General features: G+C 33.7%; 3 protein-coding genes across 3 annotated transcripts; all 3 read left to right on the top strand.

The window, feature by feature from the left end:
- The first annotated feature begins 1226 nt into the window (after positions 1–1226).
- Positions 1227–5024, top strand: LOC139495851 (uncharacterized). The gene is made up of 3 exons (XM_071284256.1): positions 1227–1311; positions 2744–3158; positions 3949–5024. The coding sequence occupies exons 1-3, from the start codon at positions 1297–1299 to the stop codon at positions 4986–4988; spliced, it is 1470 nt and encodes a 489-aa protein (XP_071140357.1). The 5' UTR covers positions 1227–1296; the 3' UTR covers positions 4989–5024.
- A 3022-nt stretch (positions 5025–8046) lies between these two features.
- LOC139495850 (uncharacterized) lies at positions 8047–12134 on the top strand. Its single transcript, XM_071284255.1, has 3 exons — positions 8047–8209; positions 9223–9634; positions 10887–12134. Exons 1-3 carry the CDS (start codon positions 8135–8137, stop codon positions 12125–12127), a joined length of 1728 nt encoding a protein of 575 aa, XP_071140356.1. The 5' UTR covers positions 8047–8134; the 3' UTR covers positions 12128–12134.
- Positions 12135–15981: 3847 nt separating this feature from the next.
- LOC139495848 (uncharacterized) lies at positions 15982–24242 on the top strand. Its single transcript, XM_071284254.1, has 3 exons — positions 15982–16127; positions 20605–21019; positions 22986–24242. The coding sequence occupies exons 1-3, from the start codon at positions 16092–16094 to the stop codon at positions 24227–24229; spliced, it is 1695 nt and encodes a 564-aa protein (XP_071140355.1). The 5' UTR covers positions 15982–16091; the 3' UTR covers positions 24230–24242.
- The last annotated feature ends 2453 nt before the right edge of the window (positions 24243–26695 follow it).

The following is a 26695-nucleotide window of genomic DNA, read 5'->3' as shown; positions in this document are numbered from 1 at the left end:
ATAATTTATTTGCGATGTGAACTGGCACAACTCTAAATTGCCAAAGGTTGTGACAGTTTAGATGTTATAACTGCATGGAGGGCAGTTCTAAAAAAGGGCAGTTCTAAAAAAAAAAAAAATCAAAAATGCCCTAACCGATCCAAGTTGGTATAATATTTCAAATTTGACAACGGATTGGGGTTGCTCCTCTTAGTAGAAACTGCAAACTAGGCAGAAGATAATATACCAAGGTATAAAAAAAATAGTGTATTAATTAAAAGGAAAATAAATCTTATAGCAATACAAACGATGAAAAGACATACATTCCAAAAGAACAAATGTATGTACAGAGAAGATAAAGGATGGGCAACATGAAATTCCACCTAGAAAAAGATAAGGAACTCCAGAAGGAGAAACAAAAATCCTACCCCATTTGTGACATCCGTCGGACGAAATTCATTAACAAAAAGAATTAAGATCATGAATGTCTAGTCTCCGCTAACATTTTTGTTCTAAGAGGAGGGAATAAACTACGGGTAGGTACCTCGGGTGATTTTCTCTTAAGGGAGCTACCATTTAATTTTTATGGGGGCTAGGATGAAATTTGAAAAAAGGCAGGACAGGAGTTTTGAATAATAAAAAAAAGACAGGATAAGCAACTTGGCAAAAAAAAGTCAGGATGACAATTTATGTAAAAAAAAGTCAGGATAAACTAAGAAAAAAAGCAGGACAGAGATTACAACTAAAAATAAATGCAGGACAATTTTTTTCATCCTAGCCCCCATAAAAATCAAATGGTAGCTCCCTAACTGTTATATAAGAAGGACCCAATAAGGTATAACGTATATGTTCATTAAAATAGTTATCAAGAAACCTAAATTAATCTGCATTTAAGAGGTAGGTAAGAGCTTTAAGAAATCGTGGATTTTGTTTAACGTCCAGTGACAAATATTTAAACATATTTATGACACGCTAAACAGTAGTTTTGAACAGCATAAATTGAACATATAAGCTTCCTAATAATAAAAATAAAGCGGACTATTATCTCATTTCTCATTGTTCAATATACATGCATTTTTAGACAGACAGATTCTAGTGCGTTTCCATTCAAATACGAAATATTCAAGTACATATACATGATCTTGCTGGATGAGCTTGTAATCATGAACACAACTTAATACATGCAATATTTTGCATCTTCCCCAATCCCCAAAAGATATTTATAAAATCTGACCCATTTATCTTTGGGTTTCTTTGTCATGTTGACGTACTGGGGTTTTACAGGTAAATGTGTACCTAAATACACTTTTTAATAAAATGGCCGATAGAAAGGTATGTATTGTTTAAATCATATATATGAACATTTTTTTCAAGCTTGAATGTAGACACAACAATGTATACTTGTTTAAAAGTGTCTAAAAATAAAATAAAATTGAGACTAGAAATGGGGAATGCGCCAAACAGACAACGACCCGACCAAAGAGCAGAAAACATGCAGCCGAAGGCCACCAATGGGTCTTCAACACAACTAGAGAATCATACACCCGGAGATGGGTTTTGGCAGCTGGCCCCTAAATGTGTACTAGTTAAGTAAAAATGAATGTCACTAAATTCTAAAACATTCAATGACCTAAAAATAATATTAAAATACAAGACTAACAAAGGCATGAGCAAGGCAAGAGGCTTGGGACAGTCACAAAATAAGACGAGTTAAACATCTATACCTCTAGCCAATGTAAATTAAACAACAACTCATTAATACGGACGATACCGATGACGGAATAGGTAACAAAAGAAACACAGCAATGATACATAAATTAACACCGGACTATAGCCGTTACTGACATGCCAACTCCAGACCTCAATTACACGATAGTCAAGCACTACCCCACCTGTTATGGGTTTATTATCAAACCATCATAAAATATATATGATAAAAATATATCATGTATCATGCCAACAATGGTTTTAGAACCAATCTGTTTATTTCCGTTGCAAAGACCTCATGAATAAATCATTATACGTAACTGGACATTTAACAAAATTAATATATTTTCGCATAGTGAATTTCCATTAATATCAGCATGGGAGTCAAAGCCTTAGTGCTTTGCAAAGTCACAGGAGCGGATATAGAAAAATAACTTTATATTTATGAGTTAATGGAAACCCGACGTCTTCAAAAGGCAGTGAGGTTCTAATGATAAAAGTCATTTTAAGTAATGACTTATTAAAAGTACGAAGTTGAAACGCATAGAGTACCAAAAATTCAGCAGATCTTTGATTGTTGATTTTTGTAGTTGAATAAATTCACAATTTTAAAAGATGATTTGAACTACTAAACATCGCATATACATATGACTATTGTTGAAATCTGATGTCTTTTTGGTTATTTTTGCCACAAACTGAGTGCTGTCACATTGACGTATATACAATTTTTGTAATATTCATATATGTGTATATCGCCAATGTGAATATATTTTACAAAAAATATGTGTATATCATCGATATGAATATTACAAAAAATATGTGTATATCATCGATATGAATATTACAAAAAATATGTGTATATTGCCAATATGAATATTACAAAAAATATGTGTATATCATCGATATGAATATTACCAAAAATATGTGTATATTGCCAATATGAATATTACAAAAAAAATGTGTATATTGCGGATATGAATATTACAAAAAATATGTGTATGCCAATATGAATGTTACAAAAATAATTTGGTAATATTAATTCGATTTTCAATTATAGTCGACCACGAGTAATTTTTCCAAGATCTGTGGCCAAAATGTCAAGGTCAAAGCAGACACTGCCGAATGGAACATTTCATACTCTGGTGGTAGATTATTCACATGTCAGCCAATCACAGCCGGCCAAACAATTGTTTTCAACCTCTTTGGCAGTGGACATGTAGAGTTTGGCCTTTTTTGCAAAGATCCTGAAGAACTTATGAATGTTTCTTCCATTGAAAACCAAAATGAATTCAAGTATTTACAGACCACACGAGTACACAAAATTGGTGGGAAAATACACGTGATCTGTTCAGACGACGGCTCTAAAGTAACGTTCAGGCGAGACAACCAGGAATGTTGTTCTAACATAGATGTTGACAAAAAGACGTGGATAACAGCCAATCTTTTGTTTGGTAACATAACCGCTCAAATAGGTCAGTTTATATATAAAATAAAAATAGAGTCTCTTAAGAGTCACTCACCTGTATCTTCAACAGCGAGCCACTTTTTGGTAAATAAAATTGAGAATGGAAATGGGGAATATGTCAAAGAGACAACAACTCGACCACAGAGCAGACACAGCCGAAGGCCACCAAAGGGTCTTCAATGCAGTGAAAAAATCCCGAAACCGGCTGTGTCCTCAGCTGGACCCAAACTAAAATTGTGTACTAGTTCAGTAAAATTGAACGTCACACTTAACTCAAAAACATAAAAATAAAACTTTTTTTTTTATAAAAGAGTTGTTTGACAACTTCAGACATGTTGAATTATGATTGTAGATGGTCTTGAGGAAACGATGATAGTCCGTCGGAAGGGGACGATAAATTGCTGACCCGTGTTTTGCAACTTGTAAATTAATCCCTTTCCCCTTTGCGGGTGCGAGTGGCTGTGCTGTCTTGTAGCGGCATTATCCTGTTCTTTTTCGAAATCTACAAGGGTGTCTTTTACTTGCAAGAGATATGACTCTCTCTTACTTCCGACGGACTATCATCGTTTCCTCAAGACCATAATCGCAAATGGGGTCTAGGGAGAGCCGAAAATTCAGTCCCTGAAATTTTCATCCCGGAACGGGGATCGAACCAGGAACCTTGAAATATTAGTGCTCCTGTAAGATTTTCTCTGTCTTCGGCGAGTTTTATGATACTAGATATGTAAAAATATATATTATCTAATCAATCATTGCCTTCATGTACGTGTCTTTAATACATTTTTTTCGTATTTTAGAAAACCCATATATGTGTTTCCACCGGATAAAAGGAGAAAATATCAATCTAACAGAAACCAAGTCTAAGGCCAATTTAAAGACCATCAACCCATCAACAGTCTGTTATATTCCATACCGCCTTCGTACTAATGACCAACTCCAATTACATCTAACGCCAGTCAAATTTGATGGCAGGCCACCTAGTGTTTATTTTGTCAAAATGGCGGTCAGTGAATATGACCCAGAAATATTCATGAACAATTTAAAACCAATCCACTGTTTGGAAGACCTTCCGGTTACTATCATACCACCAGAAGTTTGTTCCTCAGAAGGGGATATACATGTGGAAATATGTGACAATAAAGTAATTACGAAACAAAGTAGTTTACCGGAAGTTGTCGCAAACACAGGCATCGATGTATCCCGAGGTTTCTATTGTTTGTTCGAGCTTTATCGAGTAAAGCTGTCGTGTCTTAGAATTGGACCAGCATTAGAGTCAAACATTTCTTCGCAAAATATACCCAGTTCTAATCTTAATGGACTCTCACATAGTAATTTAACCAACGGATTGTACCAAGAAGACAGTCATAGGGTAACAAGAACAAAATCCGAAAGCCAGAAAGAGAAATTTGATCAAATATTTGATATAATCGAAGCACTGGAAAAAGAACACTGTGATAAGTTAGAGATAAGAGAAGACTTTGAATGCGTGAAATGCAGACTATCCGAAATCAAAAACAAATTAAGCTCGTCGTCAATAATCCATACTCAAATCACGGAAAGTGAAATAGCGATGAAGATTAGAGAAAACTATTCACGACTTCTGATATGCATTGATCCTTTGACATTATCGGATCATCTTTTTCAAGAGAACATGATATCATTTGATAACCATCAGCACGTGCGAAACAAGTGGCAAGTAGACCCAACAAATGCCAAACGAGACTTACTGGCAATGTTGATGGTCCGTAAATTGGATAAGCACGTGCTCAGGAAAGTGTTGACAAATTGCAAACAGGAACATATTCATGATATTCTTTTCCCAGAAAATGCAATATAACATACATTTTTATTGTTAAAATGATTTGTATTATTATTGTTGTGACTGTTTTCTTTTTAATTCTTGGCATTGAAATGATCTCAAAGTAATTTCATTATTCAACCTTAACTTACCTCACACTTTGTAATTTTATAAAAGGCCAGTGGCATATATTTCATGCATATTCTAGACGACTTATCAACATAGAGATGTAGAAAATACAACAGTGAGACAGCAACATAGCGACAAATCACAAAAGACTTCTTTGGCCAACAAACAAATGTTAGCACATTCAAGAATCTATTTCTGTAACATTCTTTAAGATTGCCCTAAAATAATAAAATTGAAATAAGACAAAATGCTGAAAACATTTATATAAGATCTTGGACAAAGTCCAGATTAGATGTAAAGCCATAATAAGATCAGCAACAATCAACTTATATTGTTTATTGGGTTATATACTTTGCTAAGACATTAAGGTAAAATTGTACTATCTGCAGAATAAATTGACACGGCATGCATGTATAACATATGGTCGTTAAATAACCAATATTTTAACACTCATCTCCTATATCGTCTTGAACAAGCATGAAATATTTGCAACTGGACGTTAAATAGCCAACACTTTTAACAAGCATGAAGTATTTGAGACTAGACGTTAAATAACAAACACTTTTATCTTATATCTCCTTTATTATCAAGGATACACATGAAATATTTGCCACTGGACTTTAAACAATCAACACTTTAATCGTATATATCTTTTACCGTAATGGACTTTTTGCCACTGGAAATCGAATAACAAACAATTTTATCTAATATATCCGTTATCGTCATGAATGCGTGACATATTTGCCACTGGACGTTTAATAACCAACACTTATCTTATATCTTCTTAATCGTCACTAATAAGCATGAAATATTTGCAACTGGACTTTTACCATCAAACACTTTTATCGTATATCCTTAATCGTCCCAAAAAAATCATGGAATATTTTCCACTGGACATCGAATAACAAACACTTTTATCTAATATATCCTCTATCGTCATGAATGCGTGACATATTTGCCACTGGACGTTAAATAACCAACACTTATCTTATATCTTCTTAATCGTCACTAACAAGCATGAAATATTTGCAACTGGACTTTTACTATCAAACACTTTTATCGTATATCCTTAATCGTCCCAAAAAATCATGGAATATTTTCCACTGGACATCGAATAACAAACACTTTTATCTAATTTATCCTCTATTGTCATGAATGAGTATGACATATTTACCACTGGACGTTAAATAAACAACACTTATATTATATCTCCTTTTTCGTATTGAGCTAGCAGGGAATATTTGCCACTGAACGTAAAATAACCAACACTTTTTATCATATATCTCCTGTATAGTCTTGAACAAGCATGAAAAATTTGCCACTGAACGTTTAATGACCAACAATTTATCTTACATTGAAACAGCATGAAATGTTTGCCACTGAATGTTAAATAAACAACACTTATATCTTATATCTTCTTGATTGTCAAACACAAGCATGAAATATTTGCTACTGGACGTTGATCAATCAACAACTTTATCTAATATCTCCTTTACCGTCATGTTTAATGAATGTAAGAAGATGTGATAAGGGTGTCAATGAGAAAACTCGCCATCCGAGTCACTATTTGTAAAAGTAAACAGTTATAGGTCAAAGTACAGTCTTCAACACGGAGCCTTGGATCACACCGAACAGCAAGCTAATAAAGGGCCACAAAAATGACTAGTGTTAAACCATTCAAACGGGAAAACCAACGGTTTAATCTACATAAAAAACGGGAAACATTTAAGACCACATCAACAAACGACAACTACTGAACATCAGATTCCTGACTTAGGACAGGTGCTAACAAATGTCATTGCAGGTTTAAACGTTTAATAGGTACAACCTACACCCTTATCTGAAAGAATAATGTACCATCACAACATAAATACAATATAATTTGAAATGGATTAACTCAATCAAAAGACATATTTAAATCTAGTGAACATACACTGAACGAATAAATTTGAAGAAGCATGCTATATTTGCCACTGAACGTTAAATAACAAATACTTACATGTTGTATCACGATTATCGTCGTTTACAAACATGAAATATTTGCTACTGGACGTTTTAATAACAGACACCTTTATCTTGTATCTCCTTTATCTTCACGAAAAAGAATGAATATTTGCCACTGGACATTGAATAACAAACACTTTTATCTTATATCTCCTTTGTTATACACAAGATTGAAATATATGCCACTGGACGTTAAATTACCAACATTTGTATATCATATTTCTTCTATGGTCATCGTCAAACATGAACTATTTGCTACTGGACGTTGATCAATCAACACCTTTATCTAATATCTCCTTTACCGTCATGACTAGTAGATGTAAGAAGATGTGGTATGAGTGTCAATGAAACTTCTCTCCACCCAAGTCACAATTTGTAAAAGTAAACTATCATAGGTCAAAATTCATCACAACATAAAAAGACACACTATAATATTAATTGAAATGGCCAAACTCAATAAAAAGACATTTTAACACTAGTGAACATACACTGAATGAATAAATTTGAACAATCATGATATATTTGCCACTGTATGTTAAATAACCAGCACTTGTATTTCATATCTCCTCTGTCGTCATCAACGAACATGAAATATTTGCCACTGGAAGTTGAAACCAATTTTTGGAGACATTTGGAACAGACGGACTAACAGACGGAGTGGACATTGGTAACAGTTAAAAAAACACATAAAACAGAATAAAGGAGTTATTTCGAGGCTCTGGAACAGTACTACAAAAAAATGAGCCAACATAATAAAGATTAGACAAAAGTGAAAAAAATGGGGTTCTTTTATGTAAAAAATAAGATGAAAATATTAGCCAAGATTTATAATTTATCAAAAAAGGCATAAAACAGAAATAAAGACCTCATATTTTTAGATATGGAGTTGAATTCAGTATACGTCATTACATCTGTAAAACACCTATGTCAACAACGCAGGTAAAGGTATATCCCAAGGTTGATGTGTATATTTAGATAAAAAAAATCCAACTGCCAAGTGTATTATGCATATAATAGATATTTAAATTTTGATTCTCCGAACAACTGGGTGCATGGTTAACGTCATACAGTGGTTAAACCCTCTGGAAACAATGGCTGAATCATTGGGACAGTCTAACCCGGTAGCTGTAAGTTATTTTCTTATTTTTATTTTGTTACGTGACCTGTTACAAATTAAAGACCTTTTATAACCAAAAAAATTGAATTTAAAATAAATCTTCCAGCTGATACTGCATTTATATTTCCAGGCTAATCGACTCAACAAACATCCTGGTACATTACATCTACCCTGATATTAACCAAGATAAAACGAAAGTTATTTATTTATATGCTGCACAGTAAAGTGTTTTGCATTTATTAATTTGTATTATTTAATTTGACAATATTATCCATACCAATGCTAGATTTTTTGTAAAATACTTTTCATACCCGGAAGTATAGGCTCACATTACAGTAGACAAATCAAATCGACATTTAATTTTGATTACATTCATTAGAATACTGCTGATAATCATTCGAAGGTTCATGCAGCTTCTTTGGCAAAGTTGACTAAAGATGGATTTTAGCTATATTCTTATGTAAATCTCTGACTTTGGTCATCTAGCTTAAGTATTGAGTGGACGTCTTTCGCTTTATTTTGGTTAACGTTTCCGACGAAAATCGATAGGCTGATAAATTGTAAAGTTCTATGTTGTTAAGGGGCGGGGAGGTGTGGATGTTTTGTGTATTTATCTACGCTGTATTGAGAGACATAGGCGATGTTACTAAAATTTCTTTACGGTTATATCATATTATTATTGTTCACTTTGAGGGTAGAAAAACACATACTAACATTACATGTATTTTACAGAAAAGTTTATATCGAGGAACTCTACACGAAACTAATTAAACAAGTGGTTGAAGTGCATATATCTAAAGCGCACTATAGATGAGCTATAATACATTTTTATATTCATATGCACTATTTTTTACTTTTAGTTCGTAGGTAGGCTGCATCAAACAATTAAAATTTTATTTTGGCCTAAATGTAAGGGCTCCATTTTTAATCTATCGGGTTGACATCTTGTAAAAAAAATAACGTATCAAAATATGAGGAAGGAAATCAAAAGAATCCTTAGGATTTTTTTTTGTTTCATTTCAGGACTCTGGATGCTCATTTTCGTCTCACTGCGGTCGGAATGTCATTGTTGATGGTTCAATAGCTAGATGGAACAGTGTCGTCTCCGGGGGCAGAGTTGTTGTCGACAAACCAATATATCCTGGTAAAGAACTCAAGTTGTCTTTTGATGGAAAGGGTCATGCCGAAGTTGGAATACTCACCACAGATCCTGCTTCTATACTCGACATCAACCAAGTGGAAAATCTGAAAGAATTGATTGTAATACAAAGTGCAAGAATTTACAAGCAAACTGGTACTGCCAATATAAAACGATCAGATTGTGGGAGGAAAATCATAACAGAAGCAGACAAAGAGTCTAGCGTTACAGTTAGAAGGAATGATAATGTATGGGTTACTGTTAATATTATATTTGGAGATCTGGAAATAGAAATAGGTAAGTAACATGTTCAGAAACATACGTTATACCTCAAAAGACAATTTTATATGAGTTAGTTCTTTTTACGACAGTATTGATTCTTAAATTGTTACCGTTCTGAATATGCATGAAATGTATGACACTGGACATTAAGCAATTATCAATAAATTGAAGAAGCAAAGATAAAACTAGAGATCATTTATAATATATACCACTCATACTTAACATTAACAACACAAAATATTCGAACTAATTAGTTAGCTACGCTTATTGTGACCTCTTTTGTTGGAAACATTCAGAAAAGAGAATGGAAACGGAGAATTTGTCAAAAAGACAACAACTCGAAACAATAAAATACAGCCTTAAGCCACCAATGAGTCTTCAACGCAGCGATAACATTTCACATCAAGAGCGGGGCATCAGCTTGTTCCTATACATATAAAAAAAAAGATGTGGTATGATTGCCAATGAGACAACTGTCCACAAGAGACCAAAATGACAAAGAATTTAGGTCACCGTACGGCCTTCAACAATGAGCAAAGCCCATACCGCATAGTCAGATATAAAAGGCCCCGATAAGACAATGTAAAACAATTCAAACGAGAAAACTAACGGCCTTATTCATATAAAAAAAATGAACGAAAAACAAATATGTAACACATAAACAAACGACAACCACTGAATTACAGGCTTCTGACTTGGGACAGGCATATACTTAAATAATGTGGCGGGGTTAAACATGTTAGCGGGATCTCAACTCTCCCCTAACTTGGGACAGTAGTATAACAGTACAAATAAGAACGAACTATAAAAATCAGTTGAAAAGGGCTTAACTCATCAGATGGACAAAATACAAGTGGGCGTGGCCGGGTACTTATACATCCCGACACAAAAAGACACAATGAACAGATCTGAGAGTACTCGAAGTTATCTGACAGCTAGTTCAAAGCCACTAACAACTAATAAAAAATCATGCATCTAAGACTAAACTATCAATCCGTACACATCCAACATCCAATGGATTTAGTGTAAAAACGTCATTAAACAGAGAAAAAACATGACCTTGTGCAATGCCAAGTCCTGTATACTTATTCAACAGAATGGATGTCATACTTTAAAACACCTAAACATACGAATGAACCAGAAGTGCAGCGGGGTTAAACACGAGTTCTTGATACCCTCCCCTTATACATATAATGGCCAATGTTATGTCTTTCCATCAGGTTCCAGTATGATACAATAAGTTTTAAATATTTTTTTCTATTTTCAGAGACTGAAGGTTACAATTTTTCAAATAAAACAGGAGGAAATATACAACTAGAAAATAATGATACATGGGCGAATTTAAAATTCCCCAATCCTTGCGCTGTATGCTTTGTTGGAAAACCTATCCGGCGAAAGGAAGCATTAAACTTTCAGATTGATCCCATCTTAAGAGATGGTAAACCTTCAAGAAATTTCAGTATTAAAATAGCGATATCACAGTCTAATCCAGTTAACCTTATGTCAGGAAATGATACCTATGATGATATTACATCACTTCCTGTCATTCATTTCGATGAATTTCCAAAGAAATGCAAAAATGAAATTAAGATTAGACTATCACAGAATGGAACTGTTCAAATCACCTCCGAAAAAGGGACACTTAATAAAGAAACCAATAACGATCAAATATATTGCATTTTCGAACTTTGCAGGATAAAACTTCATTGCAAAAGTAAAATCGTAGACTTTTCACCATCTGTCGAGACTGCTTCACCGATTGATCAGGTCGACACCATTGTTGTCCCTCCTGACTCGGAGTATTTTCGCAGTAAAAAGATGCTAGAATCTATAAGATATGATGCAGAGTCTATATCTATTCACTCGAACGATTTCAACCCAGCTATGGAATCCAGAAATATTGTCGGCGATGTTTCACCTTTGTTGGTCAACAATGTTTCGAATATAAACAACCAAGCAGAATATCGTATCAGAAGCAACGAAGCATTGTCACCAGTCTATAACATCTCACAGAGTCATAACAAAGAAGAGTTAAATTTAAGATTGCAGACAGTTGAAGAAACTATCGGTATTCGTGAAACTGGGGAAAAGTTCATGCGACAATCGCAATATGAAGAACTAAAATCAGAAATTCAAACCATAAAGAAAATTCTGAGTGAAATTCAATCATCTGGCCAACCTCCAACAATTCATAAAACTAGTACTGAGAAGTCTGTTGAAACAGTTCTGCAGAAGAATTATGTAATCTTAATCAAAATGATCGAGGCAGTTCCTTTGTTGGATCTTTTATATGCATCAGATTGCATAAGTCACAACGATTGTGAAAGATTAGGGAAACTTTTCCAATCTGAAAGAGAAAACGCTAATCGCGAACTGTTAAATATTATAATACGCAGACAAAGTATTGACCTTGACTACTTTGAGAGTCTGTTATTTGAATCTAAACAGATTGGAGTTTTGGCAGTGCTATTTCCAGATAAATATGGAAAGAAAAAATTAAATCAATGAACAACAAGTTGTTTTAAAGAAAGACTACATTGGTCTCTTGGTTTTTCTCAAAGTCATGGCTTCCTTTCGGATTCATCCCTGTTTTTATTATGGGCGTGCTGTTTATGAAATAGATAAACGAATGCTAAACTTCTTAACAAAACTTAGCATAACAATTCGTACTCAAAGGGGTGAAACAGTTATTTAATCCATGTTTTTTTTTTGCATTAATCTCAGAGATGCAGCTTCATACACTATTATGGCTGTATGTCAATAAGTTTCAGAGAACTAACAATATGTACCAAATCAATAGAAAATTATTTAGTTTTCAATAATGTTGTATGAAGCTGCATCTCTGAGATTAAGATTAGATAACTGATTCACCACTTTGGGTAAGAATGTTACTAGTAGAATGGTACGGTATTCCACGAATTAACAGGCCCATAGTTTACATTTCAATTTATGCAACTGATATTAAGTCGTATACCAAATTTTAATTCAAACTGAAAATAACACATTATTAATTTTGTGCGTTAGAAGCGCTTTTCCGGATTTCCCTTCATCAATAACACTCAACCCAAAACACTTAACAGCCATAAATATACAGAATCGTTGTAGCTATACGAACAAAAGAGGCATAAAAGAGATAGTCAAATAAGTCAAATATATAGATAATTTTTGGAAGAGAAGTATACATTTGCACAAATCAATTTGTTGGAATTGATTGTCAAAGGTAAAATTCCAGATGCACTCGTTTCATACTGATGGACAAACACATGATACAATATTGTATTTTGATTGAGTTTTGTTGGGAAATTGTTGAGTTACCATAATTGCATGCATATTAAAATACAAGAACAGTATTCAATACATACATATTGTAGGTTAATATCAGTGTGTCGACAAGGACGAAAGGCAGGCAAAAATTACTGACTCTGGTAAATACTATAAATTATATGGATCGCTAATGACCCCTACATAAAGAGGGTTAGTTAAATCCATAGAGGGTGAGGCCGAAGCATCCTGCACAGCCAAAACGGAGCCAAAATACTCTTCCGTCGTGGATTTCACACCAGACAGGACAACTCCAACCAACATATATGTACTTATAAGTTTCTAACCTCATTTGGTCTGTACACAAATATTTAGTCGCTGTGTTAAAGACCCATTGGTGACCTTCGGCTGCTTTTCTGCTCTTTGGGCGGGATGTTGTCTCTTTGACACATTCCCTATTTCCATTCTCAATTTTATAGTACATATAGCTTTCTCCTTGTTGTGATACCACATCTCCTCAATTGTGTATCTGTACAGAAGTTATTACATTGGGTTTATTGAACATGAAATTAATAAACTAATTTCTGGTAATTTCCCAGATCATAAATTAATCATCTTTTAAGAATTGAATGCTTCGTTTTGTAAATTTATAGTGGTGTAAAAGCGTTGACCGAAGTTTATTTTGTCTGCGCTTCATTTTAAAAATGTCCATTATTTGATATCAGATATCAGTCGACTGAACATTTCAAACCTTTTAATTTTATATTTGTAGATCTTTTTTTTTACAGTTTCTGTTTATTTGGTATAACTATAGTTTTATCTCAAAACGCAATCAAGAGACCTCGGTGGCCAAGTGATGTTAGTAGTTTAGTTCTAATAGAGTAATCACGAGCCAGTCAACACTGAGGTTGTGATACGTTCGAACCCCCGCTCTAGTGGGCACACTCGACTCAAATGTTCATTAACTGGATTTTAAGTTTTCATATTGAAGGTCGGTGGTTTTCTCCTGGCACTCCTGCTTCCTCCACCCATAAAAACATACCGCCTCGAAATAGCACAAAAGTGGCGTTAAAACACCAATTATCAATCAATCAAAACATGTGAAAACAATTTTAAACGGTTGCTGCATTACATGTACGTATTAACAGGCTAGTTATTTATGTTATAAAAGTTGGTCTGTCTATTTTAATGGTTCTCAATATGATACCAGAAAATTGCAAAACAGTGTTAAATTCGTTTTTTCAAGGCAAAAGTTTCAACAAGATTTATCTGACAATTTATCGATCTTTCGTGTTGACGTACGTTGAGCTGTTCTTGCTATTCAAACTACTTATTTAGTTGTCTGAATTTACAAGTTAATTACCAAATCTCCTCCCCACAAAAAAATATAAATAGTCTTTCGATGGAACATATTGTAACTTACAAATAAATAGACATCGACTGACGATACGGCTGTTTGCCTGTCGATGATCATACCTGAAATTTGGCATTGCACAAAGTCATGTTTTCTCTAACTGTTAATGAAGTCTTTAGACTAAATCCAAGTACCTGTCCACGTCCACTGCGTGCTTTTGATAGATGTTTTTATTTGTATCCATCTGTTGAGTTAAATCTTTTCAACGGATTTTTATAGATTGTTCTTACATTGTACTGTTACACCGCTGTTCCACATTTGAAGGGGGTTAGCGCTCACAAACATGTTAAACCCAACCATAATCTTTATGTGGCTGTCCCAAGTCAGGAGCCTGTTAGTTCAGTGGTTGTCGTTGATTCATGTTTGTCCTATTTTTTTCGTAAATTGTTTTGTTACACATTAGGCCGTTAGTTTCCTCAATTGAATTGTTTCCTATTTTTTAATAGTCAACCACACAACATGTTTTTTTCTTCTTCTCATATTTGAAGATCGTACGGTTGCCTATAATTGCTTACATCAACTTCATTTTAATTTTGATGGATAGCTGTCTCATTGGCAATCATACCACATCTCCTTATTTTCCTTGACTGTTGAACTTTTCTTACTTATCACGTTTACTTTCTAAACTTTCTCTCTATTTAGTTTAGATTTCAAGATAATGAAAAAACAAACGCAAACAAATAACACAAATTGTACTTAATGACCATTATAACCTTAAGGGGTCATCTTGCATCCTTGGTTAAAATAAACAAAAGTTAGATCTCGTCATTTTAATTTTTTTCCTCGACTTTTTTTATATAACCGTTACGATTCATGCTTTAACGGTTTTTAAATAATTGACAATTATACATGTAGTTATCCATTATTTCTGATTGGGTCATTATGACCCAATACGCAAACAAATACACTATGACCGATTGCGGTCAAGTTTGTTTTGATATTGGTCTGGTTATTTCACAGAAAGAAGTTTTGTAAAAGTTCTTATTACTAGTGAACGAACGACGGACAGACTACTGACGCAAAGTAAAATCAATAGCTCAGAGGTGGCACGTGTGGACGGCGAACTAAAATAACAATCATTTAGAAAAAAAAGAAGAGTCCACGAAACACTACACAGAAAATCAGAGGTTGAGCAACAAGCATCTTATTTTGAGAAAGGGGGCTTTCCAGGAGCTCCAGTATAGCTAAGCAGTTTCTTTTTTTTTTAACTATATATGAGGGTCTGGATTTGGGGGGGGGGGGGTCTGTTATTCTGTAAACCCATGATTTAATTTTCACCCCTTTTTTCTCTAACCTTCAAAATATTAGACCACGCATTTCTCTAATCTTCATTTTTTTTGCCCGTTATTCTATAATCTTCATTTTTAAGGGCATTATTCTTTTATTAATCATTTAATCCCCCCATCCAATCCACATATGGCTAGTGCTACGTGTTATGTGACCTATTACAACTTTTGATGAACAGGTTTCCTACCCTCCAATTGGAAATTTTCTACCTTTTATCCGTCCGACTTACCTACAAAGAGGATAAATTGCATGAAATATTTGCCACTGAACGTTTAGCAAACACATATTTTGAAACCAGTCGTCAATAGTCATTGGTAAATTATATAGATATTCAACGAATAGTAGAAGATATATCTATATTTAGTATTTAAATTTCCAAAACGTGTATGTTGCACACAGTTTTTATTTATATATAAAATGTTCACCTGTTTCGATGAAATGATACGCTTTATAAATACAATGGACGACGTCATATGATCAAGCTAACTTGGAGAGGAAACCTAGAACAGTATGGCTGAGGGACCCAGAGAATCAAGTGAAGAACTTGTAAGTGTTTTACATCAAATCTTGATTTTTCTATTTAAACATTAATTTTGATTACCGGTAAAAGTAAAAACAGTCTTTTATCGGACAACCTACATGACCAATATGAATCCGGAAGTTGAAGATTATGAGGTAACCCCTATTTACTTTTGATTTTATTTCACATCAGGGTAACTTAGAAAATAGTAATCTTGTCTTCCATTCATTTAAGAATTGAATAGATATAGGAAGATGTGGTGTGAGTGCGAATCCTAAGAATTGAATGGTTACTTCTGTAAATTATATTGGAATGTAAAAGCGTTAACCGATTCACATATCTATAATGCTAAAATAACGAGGTCCAATTTGTCAGCCGTCATGGGGTAAAAACGACATATCAAAGAATTCAACTTTATATATATCTTGAAAGATATCTTACTTTATTACAATCACCTGAGCAGAGGAGAAATTTCACTCGGTTACGTATTTCTTCTCACAGACTAAGAATTGAACAAGGCCGCTATTATGGTACTCTCCGACAAGACATAATTTTGTCTCAGATGCACCTCAAATGAAGTTGATGATGAGAAACATTTTTTTATTCTCGTGTACATCATTTCATGATAAGAGAAATTGTTTAAATTCCACTATTAACTCACTATGCCCAAACTTTAAGCATTTGGTTCCTAGCCAAAAACTGATATGGCTTCTTAATGTAGAGAATCGTGATAGCTTAATATCTGTCTGTGACTTAATTGATGAAGATAAAATATAACTTAAAAGATAAATATTTAAATCAGGCTTTCTGCACTAGGCACGAGCTTGGCATGGTGGGGTACAGGACACATCGTATAAGTTCTATTACCTTTTTGTTTGTGATATTTTTTTTTTTATTAAACTGGTAATATTTTATCTTTTTCGTAATATCATATGTGCACTTTGGTATGTCAATTAGCATTGTCCCTTGGTGCCTCTTGTAGTTGTGTCACTTTAAATAGTACTGACTCCTCTGCACCAGACACGAGGATGACATACCAGTTATGTACAACTTCTTACAATATCTTACCATAACATTAATGTCCTGATACACATTTTAATATGCACCCGCCATGCCATATAGCACCGTCCCTTGGTGCCTCCTGCAGTTCAGCTAGATATATCATAGCCTACTCACAGTATTATTTTTTGTTAATTTCTAGAGGTGTGCCTGAGACAAAGTTTTTATATATATACTAATATGTTAAAACTGTTGTTTCTTATTTGTGTTTGTAACTATGTATACTGTATTGTTTATTATATTTGTAAAAGAATAATATTACAATTATGTTATATCATGCTCCTTAGGAGCCCATTTTATGGAAATAAATCATCATCTTCTTCTTCTTCTTCTTTTTATGGAAATAAATCATCATCTTCTTCTTCTTCTTCTTCTTCTTCTTCTTTCTTCTTCTTCTTCTTCTTCTTCTTCTTCTTCTTCTTCTTCTTCTTCTTCTTCTTCTTCTTCTTCTTCTTCTTCTTCTTCTTCTTCTTCTTCTTCTTCTTCTTCTTCTTCTTCTTCTTCTTCTTCTTCTTCTTCTTCTTTTCTTCTTCTTCTTCTTCTTCTTCTTCTTCTTCTTCTTCTTCTTCTTCTTCTTCTTCTTCTTCTTCTTCTTCTTCTTCTTCTTCTTCTTCTTCTTCTTCTTCTTCTTCTTCTTCTTCTTCTTCTTCTTCTTCTTCTTCTTCTTCTTCTTCTTCTTCTTCTTCTTCTTCTTCTTCTTCTTCTTCTTCTTCTTCTTCTTCTTCTTCTTCTTCTTCTTCTTCTTCTATATCTAATATAGGACAATGGTGTAGATTAAAAATTACACCACTTCAGACCCTTTTGTTTTCCACATAATTAAATATTGCCAATAATTAACAAGTTCCGGGTCGAATCCGATACCGATACCAATAGTATATTCACCTTTTACCTATTACCTTATCTGTACGTTCCACATCTGACAGGCGCACCACCAAACGGTGTATTTAAGAGTTTGCTATATACACGGCTCATAATCACAGGGTTGACATTACTAAATTTTTTGATCATTGTCACATTGTTTCCTATTAAAGTTTTTTTAATCAGTATGACTTTAAAAGATGACAATACGAATTCTTAAAATCTGGACTTAAAATAAGGCGTATAGGTACAGTTTTCAATTTGTTAGCGGACATGACGTAAAACAGCGAATCAAATAATTCAACTTTATTTATAACTATTATAGGACAATGCTGTTGATTAAAAAATACTCCATTCCAGGACCTTTTGTTTTCCAATAATTAATATTACCAATAATTGATAAGTTCCAGGTCGATGGGTTCAAACAGAAAGATTTGAAAGCAGAGAAAGATGTGTATCTTATAATCGGCATGCATTTGTCAGATGACAATACAAATACTAAAATAAGGCTTACGCATAGTTATATACTTTAATTCAGTCACTGACCCGCGATATCACGGGTTTGTTCTAGTTATATATACGATTCGCGGATTTATCAGTTATACACCAATACAAAATTACAAAATAAAGCACTTATTACATTTACATACTACAACCATGAAATTGCGTGCTATGTCTATTTTTATGCCCCACCTACGATAGTAGAGGTGCATTATGTTTTCTGGTTTGTGCGTCCGTTCGTCTGTCCGTCCGTCCGTCCGTTCGTTTGCCACGTTCATTCGTCCGTTCGTTCGTTCGTCCGTTCGTTTGTTCGTTCGTCTGTCTGTCCCGCTTCAGGTTAAAGTTTTTGACCAAGGTAGTTTTTGATGAAGCTGAAGTCCAATCAACTTGAAACTTAGTACACATGTTCATTATGATATGATCTTTCTTATTTTAAAGTCAAATTAAATTTTGACCCCAATTTTCCTATGAATTCTTGTGACGTGGTCAAAGACAGCAAGTGCTATTATTAGTGCTGCATATTGGAAAAGAAAATCTAATTTTAGCCAGGATTGCTTCCCCATTTTTGTATGCCGATAAGAATTGTTTGACGGATTTGAGGGCTTTTTCGTTTGTTGCTGTGTTATATATTTGTTTTTCGTTCATTATTGTGTACATACATTAGTCCGTTAGATTTCTCGTATAAATTGATTTACATCTGTCATTTCGGGGTCTGCATATCAGACTAGGGAGTACTGAACCTTCCTCATAATTGAAAGACGTACGGTGACCGATATAGTTGTTAATATCTGTGTCATTTGGTGTGGTATGATTGCCAATGAGACAACTCTCCATCCAAGTAACAATGTGTAATTTACCTTTCAACGTGCCAACCTTCAACCTAACATGACACAGTAGTGTAACATTACAACACAAGAAACCCACTAAGTTTTGAGCCTTTTTTACCTTCTGATTTCCCTCATGTTTGTAATCATTTCAAAATAATATATAACAGTAAAATAAACTAACTGAATTAAAACCGTATTTTTATCTGTGAATAAAAATATAAAGAAATGTGTAATATAAATCAATGATAACGACAGCCAGGAAATGATTAAGTTTAAACCAGTCTTGGGGACCGTTTGTGTTTTGCATTTCAGTATAGGCTCGATAGCGATAGAAACAATGTATCTTTGGTTTATTTTGTTCAGTGCATAGAGGGAATACTTTATGTCATTTAAACCAACCATACCCTGTCTTTTCTATTAGAAAAAGTGACACATGATTCTATTGCAGTACTATATATCTCAGCCATAATACGAAAATGTGGTAATTTAAGAGTGCTAATTTTAGCTATCTAACCGAGTGGGAGACCAATCTGACGACCACCAAAAGACCTTCAACAATGAGTAAAATCTATATCATATATTTAGCGTATTCATGCCCCAACATAAAAGAATATACAACAATTCATCACTGACAGATGATATTTTATGCTGAAATGCTCCTTAAAAACATGAACGAAATTTCTAAGAGCAAAACAACTGACCAAGAACCCCTAGTATAAATATCACAATTGAAACAAAAAACAAGATAACCTTGTTGGGGGCACAATATTTACCAGTGTTTTGTTGTTGTTTCTTTTTTTATATCATTCCTTGCAAATATTTTTAATATTTTATTAGTATCCCATAAGTCCCAGGTTGATATGGAGTATGTTGTCAGTTGTTGTAGTGTTTTATAATTTCAAATAGTACCTGACACTGGATTGTGTTTGTACTCTCTATTCGATCATTCAGAAAAGTTATTTATGGCAGTCCTGTAAATGATTGTACAAAGAAGAGCAACACAGATTGACCGAACTATATATGCTCTTTCTCCTATTTTCTCTACCAACCAATAACTTTAATTGAGATTTAAATATCTTCAAGAATACGTGTGAAATATTTGCCACTGGACGTTAAGAAAACAACTAGCAATCAATACAAACACAAAAGTGTTCATTATATTGAAATAATAATTATATATAACTTATAATTCTAAAGCTCTTAAAAAAAGGTCGAGACCTTATATATAGTCATTATATTTGAAATCTTTCTTTCATAGGACAGCGAGTGTTTGTTTTCACCAACATGCGGCAGGAACATTTGTGTCGATGGCTGTTCTGCTAAATGGATTAAAAAAGACTCAGGAGGTCGTTTCTTTATTGACAAATCTTTATCTTCTAACGATGAGATTATCTTAACATTCAGTGGTAAAGGTCATGCTGAGGTTGGGATTATCTCCATAGATCCTTTAACAATAACAGATGTCAGTCACGTGGGAAATATAAAAGAACTTATTGTTATACAGACGGCTAGAATCTACAAGCAAGAAGGAACGACAAAAATAAAAAGATCAGAAGAAGGAGATAGAATAATAACAGAAGCTGAAGGCAATAAGTCAAGGTCCAAAGTTGAAAAAGAACAGAGCATCTGGATTACAGTCAATATTTTATTTGGGGACCTCAAAGTCAAAATAGGTACGATTATACATGCATTATGTAGTATAAGAAAGACATAAGGGTTATACTGCAATGAGAAAACAACACAACAACACATGTTATAAAGTCAAAATAAGTTCTTCGACAACAAAAAATATGTCAATACATTTATTTGTCAACTCTTAAATTGCCCCAAGTCTAGGAAAGTTGCAATATGATTAAAATATAGATCCTGTGCTTTGCTTACAAGAATTTGAAAGTCCATCTTTCGTAGCCAATGATTACGATTCAGCCCCTCCTCTCCGGAGGACTGGATCACAACCCTTGGCTAGTGAATCTTCAAAATGTTTCATAAAACAGAAAAACGAAACAGGAACAGAGAATTGTCAGATCCATGTAAGGAAAGCATGCATCTGTATTCTAATCAGTCTGGACAAATTGTGAATAAATTTCAAAGCTTTTCATTACACAATAATGAATTATTTAAAAATTGTAATACTAGTATCATTACAACCAAATTACGTTGTGAGTGCCATATATATAAGGCCGGTATGGATTGAGGTCCTTTATTTCTGTATTCCTTGATATTTCGCTCATTATGTTTTATCTTAAAACTAATGGTTATTTTGTAATTACTTGAAATTGTTTTTTTCTGTTAAAATTTAAAATATTCTTTATTATTTGCAGTTATTCTTCATATTTTAGCACCCTTCAATTCTCTATTCTTTATTTTATTTTGCGATTTTTTTGTCTATTCCTTATTTATTTTCATCTTCGCTAGCCAAGGGTTACGATCCACTCCCGTTCTCTTCACTTGTTGCACAATAAACACGTGTCAATTGTTTACAAACACTTTCTACATTTACACATGATCATGTTAGAGGCACATTTTGATTGGATGCAGCGATTTTCGACTGCTACCAATAACAATCCTAACCTTGTGTCTCCGAAATTTTATCTCAATCCGCCAGGGGTGAAGAGAACGGGAGTGGATCGTAACCCTTGGCTAGCGAAGATGATTTATTTGCCCATTATTATCTATTCTGTAAACCTCATCCACACCCAAATATATACTGCAGCCACATTTTCTGTCCGTCAGTCAATAACTTGATTCCGTGACATACCTAAACAGCTGTAGTATTTTAAAAGGGTTAATAATGAGATTTTTACATGAAACTTTATTAGGATGACTTGTACCGTGTAAGCGATTTTGAAGTCTGCTGGGTAATATAAATATCTGTTTGACGATAGTATTACCCGCTGAACATTTAATTGTTTTGTTTAATAATTTCATGTTTTATTCGGGTCTCTATTTTGTTCAGTTGAATTGTCATTGTATATATATACATAGACAGTGACTTCCTGTTAGTCGATACTCACAGTACATCACATAAGAATACCCAATGACCATGACGATGTGTAACAACGAGGCGGTTATTGTTTTACATAACATCGCGTGTAACAGTGGTTCTTCAATGATAAACACAGCAATAACAATAAACTTATATCTCCACACAAAATAAATACCATAGCAAACATCTTAACAAAAGTAACAGAGAAGAGTTTTATAAAAAGTACGAAAGGAGCAAATGAAGTAAAATCTTCGCAACCGGATATTTCGTTCTAAATTATCCTAACTGGTAAATGGAAATAATTGTGTGAATTATGTGAACAAAAAGCGCACTACATGGGCACTGTATATAAGGGCAGTTATTTAAAGAACGTTGTCTCTTTGACACATTCCTCATTTCTATTCTCAATTTTATGTATGTATCATGAAATCTGGTATTATAAATTAAACGTCTAGTCTAGGAAACTGTGTTCGGTCCTTGCTAGTTTATGTGTAAAATGTGTGTGTATACTTAGACCTATAATGGTTTACTTTTACAAGCTGTGACTTGGGTGGAGAGTTGTCTCATTGGCACTCATACCACATATTCTTATATCTATGGTTATACTTGTTTTAAATTTGAATAAATCGTAATCATATTTCTATTTTTTTCAGGTTCTAAAGGCTTTAAATTCTCGCCCAATAAAGGAGAAAATATTTCAACGAAAGATGAATGTGCAACTTTGAAATACCCATATTTATGTGCAGTTTGCTTTGTTAAGAACCCTATAAAACGTGGGGAGACTTTATCTTTTCAGGCCGACGATATTAATAAAGTCGGACCAGCATCGAAAAATTGTAGCTTTAAATTAGCAATATCGAAATCCAACCCAGAGGAATTTATGTCAAGCGCAGATAAATATTGTGATATTACGTCACTGCCTGTTATCCATTTCGAAAAAATTCCGACAAAATGTAAAAATGCAATTCGGATAGAACTGACAACTGAAGGGACTGTTGAAATCAATTACGAAAATGGTACAATTAAAAAAGAGTTATACACTGAACAAGTTTATTGTGTTTTTGAGTTAGGCAGAATCCAACTACGGTGTGGACTTAAAGAAAGACAAATTAATGCAGATAATGTTATTCCAATAGTTCCTACCCCGATCGACCAACCAGATGTACCTGACTCTGTATACAAGAATAGTAAACGAGAACTAGACGAAATAAGACACGATGCTGAAGAAATATCGATATACAGCGATGATTATAATCCAATATTTGAATGCAGAAATATCGAAGGCGCAATTACCAGTACAGAGAACGAACCAAATATTAAGTACACTAGTGAATCCAAATTCAAAACAACTAGACTAGGAGTAGTCGATTACTCCCTTCATGATAAAATTGAAAGTCTATCTTCAAGGCTAGTTTTAATAGAGGAAAATATAAATAAACTGAATATAGGAAAAGAATCAACCATACAATCATCTGAAATGCAAGATCTAAGGTCTGAAATCAAAGAGATCAAAAGATTACTTACTAAGCGCCCTAGCAACGATGACGGCGACTCTAATGCATCTAATAATCTAAACGTAAAATCGCAATCAGAAAACTCTAAACCATTACACGAAATAATACGAGAACATTTCCAAATGTTTGTGTCAATGTTAGAAATTAATCCAGTCTTAGACTGTCTCTACCAAGCTGGTAACATAACCATGGAGGACTTTCAAAGGTTAAGACAATTGTCTAAATCGGACACGGCAGAAGCAAACCGTGAACTGCTTTTTATCATATCACGCAGACAAAATCTTGATACAGACTTTCTTGAAGACATTTTAATCAAATCAAAACAAGATGGAATTTTGGCTGTAATGTTTCCACACAAATATAATAAAAAGTTACCTAATTGATTTTAAAAACAAATTGTAGGCTTGATAACATGGGAAGATGTGGTATGATTAATAATGAAACAACTCTCCATTAGAGATCGAATGACATATAACATAACAGATAACAAGTCACCGTACTACTATCGTTCGATTTAAAAAATTAATACGGGAGTCACCCCTTTATTTTAATGCCGAGATACTCCTGTGTATGCATGCCATAATTTCCACTTATAAATGTAAAAATATTGTATAGATTTTCCCTGGACCTAGTAAGTTCAATCAAAGTATTTGTGCTTCGTTAGATATGCAATACTAGAGAAAATGTCTCAAAAAGGTTGGTGTACACCAAGAAGGGAATTAAAACCTATTTTGAAAACAATTCCATATACTGGTTAAAAAAAGAGACTACTAAAATTGAGAATTGAAATGGGGAATGTGTCAAAGCGACAACAACCCGACCATAGAGCAGACAACAGCCGAAGGCCACCAATGGGTCTTAAATGTAGCGAGAAACTCCCGCACCCATAGGCGTCCTTCAGCTGGCCCCTTAAAAATACAGTGGAGATCACTTCTAACCTCTCATTAGCACTGTCAGAATATTCTGTCATAGAACTATTCTAACCTGTCCTAGAACAGTTCTAGCTAGAACAGTTCTAGCTAGAACAGTTCTACCCTAGACCTGTTTTAGGTAGAACTGTCAGGATCAGTTCTAGGTAGAACTGACTAAATTAGTTCTAGGTAGAACTGTCAGGATCAGTTCTAGGGTAGAACTGTCTAAAACTGTTCTAGGTAGAACTGACCAAATCAGTTCTAACCGTAGAACTGTCAGAAGAACTGACTAAATCAGTCAGGACTGTAGAACAGTTCTAAATGACGTCACTGCAGAAAGGGCAATTTAGAATTTAGAAGAAAAAATCAGTTCCAATTACTTTACTATATATAATAGCAGATGTTTCTATATTTTTTACTGATCAAAAGTTACATGTACAAATATCGAAGTGGATAGGAGGTTATCCAACTCATCGGAGAAATATTTTTATGAGATTGCAAATGAAACATCAAATATATGTTTACGTTTCTTCGTTCCCCGTTTTTAACAGTCTCTTTGTAAATATAACTCTGCATTTAATTTAAGTAAATTTAATCTTAATTTACCTTGTTTGCCTTGGATTTACATTCATGATTTAAGATTCTGTTTTGACAAATGTTCAAACGAAAATTGTGTACAGTGGATGAATTATGGGATATCATAGTAATGAACACAGTGCTGTTAAACGCAAAAAAACTATGTACATTTGCACTGAGGTCTCAGATTTGCATTATCTCGTTGCCAAACTTATCCATAACGATAATGAATAATATCTGGGAGTCTGGAACGTCAGAAAAATATACTCCATCTGAACATGAATGAAATATTTGCCACTGGACGTAAGGCTACAAACAAAACCAATCATGTTCCTTCTTCAAATTATATTAACAGTATAGTCAGTATACCTTTCCAAGAAGAGAACTTCTTATACATGTATTTTTCATTTTAAAATAAAGTATATGAATCAGTGATGTGAGTGTTGGATGATGCCGTTAAATAGTTTTGTTTAAAAAAAAACCATCATGAACTACTGACTTAAAAAGTCACTTTTTGTGACGGTTCATTATTTAATAATTTAAGTTTGGATGTAACGGGTCTTCTGTCGTTATTGTGTTATCAGCGCCCATAGACATAAGTTAGTCATGTGACCGTAATGTCATCAACGTTTTTTCATGGTTTGGCAAGGTTTAAAATGGAATTTAGAATTAAATTATAAGAAATGACTTATCATTTTTTTCTGTCTATTCGAAATAACATAAAAAATGTGGTGCACACTATTAAAAAACCCGCTTCGCGCATTTTTACATTAAAAAAGCAAAATGATCAGTTTTGGCTGATGCAATCATATATGGTCAGATTTGGTTGATGCTGTCAAATATGGTCAGTTTTGATTGATGCAGACACATATTTTTGTTACATGAGTCAGTCTGAGGTATGAAAACTACTGATGTTTGTTCAATTTCCAATATTGCAGTTATTTATATATACTACAGTAAAAAAAAAATATAACTGAAGTACTGTGCAACTATATAGACTCACATAAAAAAAAGCAAATATGGTCAGTTTTGGTTGATGCTGTCAAAAGATTTTATTATACAACTCAGTCTGAAGTATGAAAACTATTGATATTTGTTTACGAGTCAATACTTTGAATAAAAAGAGGATATACTGGCACTATAAATTCATGTGAAAAAAATTTTGAGGTCATTGTTTTCCAATATTGCTGTAACTTGTATATTACAGTTCCTCTTGACCTAAAATTATAACTGAATTACTGTGCAGCTTTATAGATTTGCAGAAAGAAAGAGCAAATAAGGTTAGTTTAGATAGATGCTGTCAAAAGATTTTATTATACAACTCAGTCTGAAGTATGAAAACTACTGATATTTGTTTACGAT

Source organism: Mytilus edulis, chromosome 11 (genome assembly GCF_963676685.1).
Source record: "Mytilus edulis chromosome 11, xbMytEdul2.2, whole genome shotgun sequence".
Taxonomy (NCBI): domain Eukaryota; kingdom Metazoa; phylum Mollusca; class Bivalvia; order Mytilida; family Mytilidae; genus Mytilus; species Mytilus edulis.
This window is presented reverse-complemented; position numbering and strand designations above follow the sequence as displayed.